Genomic DNA, 9,182 nt, shown 5'->3' with positions numbered 1-9,182 from the left:
TTTTTTTTTTCAGTATATAAGCCAGCATGCACAAATGCGCAAATATAAATAGTTGCAAATAAAATGTTAATGAAACATATTGTTTTATGCTCCAACTTAAGGAGTGTTTTATTACTGGATAATCACTCATTAAAATCAGACGAGATTTGTCCAATATAATATCAGTCTGCAGGAAGATCTGACAGCTCCTCCATTGGATATGGCATCAGGTGAACCCCGAACAAAAATTTGACCACCAAGTCTAAATAAAGGAAGCGTGGGTTCTTCAGCCAATCAGATGTCAGCTTTCTAAAACAACGTGTTTTTCACCAGAATGATTCTGAAATTTTGATTTTAACCAAAAAAACCTCACAAAGACCAAATATATTCTATAATACTGACTCACTCACTCACTGACTCACTTACTCACTCACTCACTGACTCACTCACTCACTCACACACTGACACACACTGAGTGACTGACTGACTCACTCACTCACTCACTCACACACTGACTCACTGACTCACTCACTCTCTGACTCACTCACTGACTCACACACTGACTGACTGACTCACTCACTCACACACTGACTCACTCACTCACTCACACTGACTGACTCACTGACTCACACTGACTGACTCACTGACACACACTGACTGACTGACTCACTCACTCACACTGACTGACTCACTCACTCACACTGACTCACTCACTGACTCACTGACTGACTCACTCACTCACACTGACTGACTCACTGATTCACACACTGACTGACTGACTGACTCACTCACTCACTCACTGATTGACTGACTGACTCACTCACTCACTCACATATTCACTCACTCACTATTAAATAGTGTGTATTAGTGAGTGAATGAGTTGGGTTTAATGCTGCTTTTAACAGTATTCCACTTATATCACGGCGTGTCAGCTTAATGTGGGAGGAAAGCCCCAAGTGATGCAGGTCTCGGACGTTTACCACTTTGGTGAAACCCACAAGCACGGGTATGGTGCTGACAAACCTAGAAACATAATCGGGGCGATCGGGATTCGAACCCACAATCAAAGGTATCTGGCGTGCCCAAGGGGCTCAACTCTGCCATAGTGTGTATTAGGAAATGAAGATGATCTTTTATAACAGAATATGACAGTTATTATGCAGTATGACTTCACATTTATGTCATCAAATACTCTCCTTTTTGAAGCTGCTGAAACAAACCATGTGTCATGTGCATACAACTCTACAACAAAGCGCCATCAACAACAGAAAGCAAACATCCAATGTCTCGACATATTCTACTGATTTGTGACCATTTACGACATCATCAATGTGGCAGGGTTAGTCACAAGACATATCAGGCAGATGCAGCACTGTCAACAATGATGCTTTACCTGCAACTCGAAACATATTCCACATCCAATTATCAATGTTAATGAAAATAACGACTAATAAAGAAATGCTACCTACCTTTTCTACCTGATCAACAGCTATTGAAAATATTATTTTTTTCATATTTCTTTCATTGCATATAAAAAAAAAAAAAAAATTTCACAAATGTTCAACTTCATTAAAATCTATCATTGTGCATGTTACAACTACACAAAGCTGTAGCGAGCACTAACATCTGATTTTAATAAGACTGACAAATATGATTAAACAATATTTTGAAAACATTCTTTTTTACTTCCTGCTAAGTCTACAAACGATTTTCAGTTGTGAAAATAATTCAAAGTTTGTCAGTATAGGGGAAGTAACCCTTGACTTTTCATTTTTTTTAAATCACATTTTATAATTGCATTCTTATTTTGTTCGCTGATCCTACAGTTCTTTAAAACAAAAACATAAACCAGTGATGGGAGGGAAGAGAGAAAAAAGTTGTCATTGATTACAGGGGACTCCGTAACATGACCCCATGCAACTGACAAATACCACATTATCTTGATACAACTGATTGATATGAAATAAATTTAAGATTTTTTAGGTCAGTGGATCCATAAACCATGCCAAAAAAATGAAAGGCCAAATATTAGAAATATTAATCCAATACCCACGGCTAGTACCGTCACAGTAAGTTCCAAGGGTGTTAACTAACCTATATGACAAACATAATACTTCAATTGCTGGAATTTCAAAGAGATAAAACACAAAATGACAAATGAAAATGGAGCAACACATACCACATAATGTGAATTATATTCTATCGCAGCAATTTTACACACAAAAAACAGATAGATATGGCATTCTTTCAGATTCAGAAAAGAAAGAATTCTAGCAACTGAATTAAAGAATTAAATCCATCACACACTGAGGAGAAGACTAACTACCATGTCCCATTCAAACTAACAGAGAACCAAATACAATTAGAATCACCTCTAGAAAACTAGCGCCAAGAGGCCTGAAGCTCACCTGTCCCAAATTAATGCATATTGATGTAAGAGATGACTTTTAGTAAATGCATTTATGGACCGACCATTTGACATTCTTGGGGGCGGGACATTTTTTATGGAGGTGCAGCTGCAAAGCCAGATATATTTTTAATAATAAAAGCCTAAATTAAAAAATTAAAAAGAATCTTGCAATAATGTTTTTGGGGGCTCACGATTTCTTTTTTTCTAACATTCCAGCGGCTACATTGTTGAAAGACTAATCACACCTCGTATACTGAACAAAAAAAGTTCCTGTGACGTTGTCATGTTGAAAGGTAATGCTTGGGCCATGACGACGCAAAAACGGTAGAACAACAGGGCCGATGATCTTGTCGCGGTAGCGCTGTCCATTGAGATTTCCCTCTACCACTATCAAACGGGTCCTCTATCTTGCTGTAATCCCATCCCCATACCATAATGCTGCCGCCCCCGAACCAATCTTCTTCCATGACACAATGATTGACGTAACGTTCACCTCGACATCAGTACACTTGAATCCGTCCATAGCTGTGGCTGAGGTAAAAACGAGAATTGTCAGTGAATAGAACTTGTCCCCACTGCATGGCCGTCCAGCGTAGATGCTGTCTGCACCACTGCAGACGTGCTTGACAGTGGTTTCCTGTCAAAATGGGACGTCTGACGGGTCCTTCTGGCGACAATCCCTGCACATCTGAGGCGACGACGTACGGTTTGTGAAGATATTCGTCGAAGGCCAGGGATGCTTCTTGCAGGCACTGTTGCTGGCTGGAATCGACTTCATAGGTGTGTTGTTCGAATCCAGTTGTCTTGTCGATTATTGGTTACGCGTGGCCTGCCACTCCGAGGATTGTCTCTGACTACATCCGTCTGTTGCCAACGTTGCCATAAACACAAAATGGTGTTTCTATGGACGTTAAATTGTCTTGCAACATCACGTTGACTCGATCCTGCTTCAAGCATACCAATGGCTCGCAGACGTCATTTTCGGATAGGCGTGGCATTTGGTAATGTTGAATAATTGCGTAATTTTGTTGTTTTTCTGAGTGGTTGTTGTCAACACGATGCTAAACATACATATGGAATCCCGTTAACGCACATGTTTTGATACCCATTCTTGGGTAGTCAACTTTTGCATGGAATGCATGCTTTTTTAGAGTAGTTGCGTTTTTGTGACTTGATTCCATACATGTACCACAATACTGAAAACCAAACTTACCTTGTTTGAAAAATACACTTAAATATTGGTGTCACAGGAACTTTTGTTGTTGAGTATATTTTAGCATATGGGGCAACTTGGAAAACATATACCAGTGTCAATCACATCACAGCTTCCTATGCCTTCAAAAACAAATTTCAATCATTGACAAATATTTGGGCCCCTTTTATTGTCAGAAATTCTCATAAAGTTCATGTTCAATCCAATGAAAGACAATGCAAGTGAGAAATGTGTACTGACGGATGACACACAATATAAGCACATATGGCCCTTTGGACCAGGTGAGCTAACAAAGAGAAGACAGAGAACCAATGTAGATCTAGGTAACCGATATATATACTGAAATACACATCCATCTAATGAACAACTAGCTATATCTACATACCTTCACCCCTTCCTCCTTAAAACAAAATACAAATATTCACTGGGCAAGGGAACACAGTTCATAGTGTTATGACCAAAGAATAGTATGAAATTCAGCCAATACATATACCGTATTCGACGTAATAAGCGCCCAGGGCGCTCTCAAAATTAGGAATAGGGGGCTCTTATTAGAATATAATTTTGGTGAAAAAAACAGAGCTGAAAAATAAATTTTGTGGTTTATGCTGACAGACTAAAATGTTTATGTACAACAGATATATTTTTCCAGAATGTGTATTCCACGAGTGTGTATTATACACAAATAATTAAGTCTTGTGTACATTGATCAATTGGAAGGGGTGCTAATTGGGATTGTTCACTAGCCAATATATTAGCAAATATCGCTGTGGGCGCTTATTAGAGCGGGGCGCTTATTACGTCGAATACGGTAATCTACTTTCGCATGGAGCTTCAGGCATCAAAATTTGTACCCTTGGTATTACCTGAGTCTATATATTTGCAAGTCCTGGGAACACTTAGTACCGTATTCGATGTAATAAGCGCCCCACTCTAATAAGCACCCACGGAGATATTTGCTAATTTGATACGTTTTAGGGGTCCCAGGCTTAAAAACTTGTATCCAAGGGTGACTGCTGTACCAACAACAGTCTGCAACTTCAGCCACTAGCCCGAAGCCCGCGTCAGTAAAATTCTATTTGGTCTCTTAACGTAAGATAATACCATTAAATATGATAGCACGAAAATGTACTAAAATGGATGCTAAGAGCAAAGTTCAGGCTCCTTGACTCAAAGGTAAATAAAATATAATGTATGTGTGATGCTTATGTTTACAAGGGACTTCCTTTTTTGAATCCGTAAAAAATGACACTGACTGCGTGACATTGTTTGTATTTAGCTTATCACAACAGAAATATCAGAAAAATCTAACGAACAAGTTTAGATTTAATCATGTTAGTTAGTTTCAATTATTCCAACAACCATAATCTTATTCCAACAACCATAATCTTATACGTCTAATTGGAAGCTCGGTGGAGAAAAGTTCCATCCGTCCTATATTTGTTTGTGTATAGGATGAAATATTCTGTAAAATACCTGTGAATAATTTTGTCCATGTGTGAACAGTGTTTCATTTGTTTGTTTGTTTGTTTGTTTGTTTGTTTGTTTGTTTGTTGTTTAACACAGCACTCAGCAATATTCCAGCTATATGACGGCGATCTGTAAATAATCGAGTCTGGACCAGACAATCCAGTGATTCACATCATGAGCATTGATCCACGCAATTGGTTGGTTGGTTGGTTTGTTGTTTTACGCTGCACTCAGCAATATTCCAGCTATATGACGGCGATCTGTAAATAATCGAGTCTGGACCAGACAATCCAGTTATTCACATCATGAGCATCGATCCACGCAATTGGGATTGATGACATGCATCAACCAAGTCAGCGGGCCTGACCACCTGATCCCATTCGTCGCCTCTTACGACAAGCATAGTCGCCTTTTACGGCAAGCATGGGTTGCTGAAGACCTATTCTACAACAGATCTTCACGGGTCTGGTGGATTAGGTGCTGTAATCAAACTTGATCATTGTTGATGTGGCTTCCAATTAGCATTGGTTTAGATGGGTTCCCCCTAAACACCTGTGACATGGAGGATGATAAGTTAGTATCTCATTGCATATCTCATTGCATATCTCATTGCATATCTCATTGCGTATCTCATTGCATATCTCATTGCGTATCTCATTGCATATCTCATTGCGTATCTCATTGCATATCTCATTGTATCATATTGCATATCTCATTGCATATCTCATTGTATTTCATTGCATATTTCATTGCGTATTTCATTGCATATCTCACTGCATATCTCATTGCATATCTCATTGTATCTCATCGCATATTTCATTGCGTATTTCATTGCGTATCTCATTGCGTATCTCATTGCGTATCTCATTGCACATCTCATAGCGTATCTTATTGCATATCTCATTGCGTATCTCATTGCATATCTCATTGTATCTCATTGCATATCTCATTGCATATCTCATTGTATCTCATTGCATATTTCATTGCGTATTTCATTGCATATCTCACTGCATATCTCATTGCGTATCTCATTGCATATCTCATTGCATATCTCATTGCATATTTCATCGCATATCTCATCGCATATCTCATCGCATATCTCATTGCATATCTCATTGCATATCTCATTGCATATCTCATTGCATATCTCATTGCATATCTCAACATAACAGTCAAGGCATGCATTGTAAAATTCACTCATTGCAGTAGAACTGTAATACATACCACTTCCTCATCCTAGCGATGCATGAAACACACACCAACACTGGCATTTAGCAACATACAGAACACAATGGACATTGCCTTGATCATGATCAGGGCTCGATTTAACTATAATGACATGCACAAGTGCAACCTTTTATTGAAAAATGCAAGCTAATATATATGTCTACATGCACCAAGTACATGTCAACAAATTTCAAACTTGTATCTTGACGAAACCTTATTTGTCAACAACAATCTTTGAACACAAGGAATTCCCTAAACTTTATTTACAATACCACAACACTAATCCCTGTGTTACATGGAATATGTCATGCTTTCTTGGGCTTGATGTCATCAAACTGTCGTACTTCAAGATTATGTACAGTTGCTTCATCTGTCACTGAAGCTGATGATCAAATAACGTTTTAGATTTAGATTCTCCAACTGATGATCATTATTATAATCATTATATGATGGTTGCCATTGGTGACATTACCACATCAAAGCTGTTACAGTATGTACTAACTGTATTCAAAATCATGACATTCATCAGAATCTGAAATTTATTTAGTTAGATAAAGTTATGGGAACAAGGTTCAACTTGATGTTTTCTGCTGCATCTTAGGTTTTCATGTCAACATGCACGTGCTGCAAGTTACATCAAGTTTTTTAAATCGAGCCTTGCATGTTGATATCAGGCTAAACATGCATGCACATTTGTTAATATTGTGTGTTGCATTACACACAATAGCCACAATATTAAAGGGACAGTCTGTCGACGGTTCTGCGTGTTTTTAAATCATACAAGAAATAATTTCTGAGTGTGGTGTCACATTCCCAATTCAATTCTTCAAATCAAACTGGCCTCAATCTTGTTTTATAATAGAGAACAAATGAAGAACAGCTTGTGTGTTCTCTTACCGCTGAGTTACAAAATACTACCAGTCATCTGAATAGATTAGAAGCCAGTGCTAATCAAAGCCTAGAATATAATATAAATAATATGTCTTGGTCGAATGAAGCCAATCACTCTCCTACTCAGAGTTCCTTGCGCTCAACTACCTTTATCACATCGTCACATCGTCATATCATCACATCGTCACATCTAACGCTGTGCATTCACAATGATTCATGTATTCTTCATTTGTTTCATTTCAGATGAGTCTACACACTTAGATAAGCATACGTCAAAAATATGTAACTTTCATTTATAAAATATCCTAAAACGGGAAAAACTATTTACATTTGCTTATTTATCCTTCACGTCCTGTCGTCGAAGCCCTAATACAATGCCTATGGAGAGCTTGCGACGGGTCACTTTGTTGTGCAAAGCTATATGATCATGCACTTATTGTCGCAGTTGTTGTAGTATATCTACATAATAATGCCAAACAATATGTAAAGCGCACCAAAAAGCTTGTATTAGGCCCATCCGTTCTTATTTCAGAATAATTGCATTTGTTTCCAAACAAGAGAAATGTCTGGTCACGTGATAAGCCTGCACCCGCGGTACGGTCACTAGAGCAGAAACAGAATTAAAGGCGAGCTGAGATGGACGTTATCAGCTACAAATTATTAGAAATGTTTACAAACAAAGCTTTAGAATGGTCGAGGTACTGTCCCTTTAAAATTTGAAAAACACTGAACGACAAGTCATGTGTGCAAATCACAACAAACAATTGAGAAATACAAAATACAAAATGCTGAGTGATGTGAGGGTACTGTATTAACAGAATGATCCAATGATATTCAAACCTCAGTACTATTTGATGTCTGCAGGACAGAAATAAGATATAACATCATCTTTATAATAATTAAATGAATCTAGTTTATCCAGGCTAAGTGATATTTTGGCAAGAATGCAGTATACCAGACACTTTCAGCCATTTTGGTAAGGGATGTACACGAGTTCATTCCTTTGTAACGATTTCTAAGTTTTCAGATGCCATTTTTTGTCACCTCGCTAAAATAACAGGGGGTTTGGGTGGCTAGCTCCCCACACAAAGGATTGAATTAAATGCTTTCGTTGGTAAAATGTAATTACCAATGTTGATATAAAACACAATGTGTTTGCTGAAATGTGGCCCTGACGGATATCACTGATGAGGTTGTCAAATGCTAAGATGGAACTTCTATTTTCGAGTACTTTTTCGATGTTGATGTCCAATTTTCACGACACTTATGGATCGCTTTGATATTCAATTTCAAGGTATAATCATATTAAACCATAAAAATGCAAGCAGGGTAATCTTTTCTGCTTATTTTGAGCTCTATTGCCCTATTTTTCAAAAAGTGATGCTGTCGCGTGTGGCTTTATTAGTAACATCAAACATACACAGCGGAAAGGTGTCAGGTATTATGCATGTGTATCGTTATTTTATACTTTATGGACAAGGCCAAAGATAACTTTTTTTGGACAGGGTACAAATATTTATACAAGTATCACTTGTCCCTAACTTGTATTTTCATGATTCAAATAAAACTGTGTTCTATAAAAAAAATCCATATGCACTTACCTCAGGATGAATTACATTTGGGAAAGTCACATCGAATACTTTACAACCCGAGTGAAATTCAGACTTTGGATCACCAACAAACAACATCACGGGGTTCTTAACATTACTGTGCAATGGTTTTTCCGTCATTATTCTACAATAATTTTGAATTCTAATGATATGTATATTGAATGTCAGGCGATAAATTCTTTTCTTCCGTGTTGTCAGGGAAGCTTTGTTCAGCAGAGTTACCTCCCTTTAACAAATTTCACGCACCTGTGTGAAAAGCAATTTTTCAATTTGTGCTCTTATTTGACGGATGCATTATAATTGATTCGACGCATAAGCTTGACACATGCCATTTTAGCTATTTTGTTTTAGATATTGTAATTTTCTCGTAATATCGCGACAG

The 9,182-nt window shown here is 37.7% G+C and overlaps 1 protein-coding gene across 6 annotated transcripts in view; it reads right to left on the bottom strand.

The window, feature by feature from the left end:
- The window catches only part of LOC124133783 (nicolin-1-like), a 40,021-nt gene extending 30,983 nt beyond the window's left edge, over window positions 1-9,038 (bottom strand). Inside the window, exons 1-3 of one of the 6 annotated variants that reach the window (XM_046498312.2) lie at window positions 8,792-9,038; window positions 6,297-6,308; window positions 3,988-4,002 (exon numbers count right to left, since the gene is read on the bottom strand). In XM_046498312.2, the coding sequence (XP_046354268.2) occupies window positions 3,988-4,002; window positions 6,297-6,308; window positions 8,792-8,920 (156 nt within the window). In that variant the 5' untranslated portion in view covers window positions 8,921-9,038. Of the gene's footprint in view, window positions 1-3,987; window positions 4,003-6,296; window positions 6,309-8,030; window positions 8,049-8,791 lie in introns of all 6 variants that reach the window. The other 5 variants (XM_046498317.2, XM_046498313.2, XM_046498315.2 and 2 more) reach the window with 5 other exon arrangements.
- Window positions 9,039-9,182: the final 144 nt, after the last annotated feature.

Source organism: Haliotis rufescens, unplaced genomic scaffold (genome assembly GCF_023055435.1).
Source record: "Haliotis rufescens isolate VD_foot unplaced genomic scaffold, xgHalRufe1.0.p SCAF_16, whole genome shotgun sequence".
Lineage (NCBI taxonomy): Eukaryota > Metazoa > Mollusca > Gastropoda > Lepetellida > Haliotidae > Haliotis > Haliotis rufescens.
Note: the sequence above shows the minus strand (reverse complement) of the source record. Positions and strands in the feature narration are given on the sequence as shown.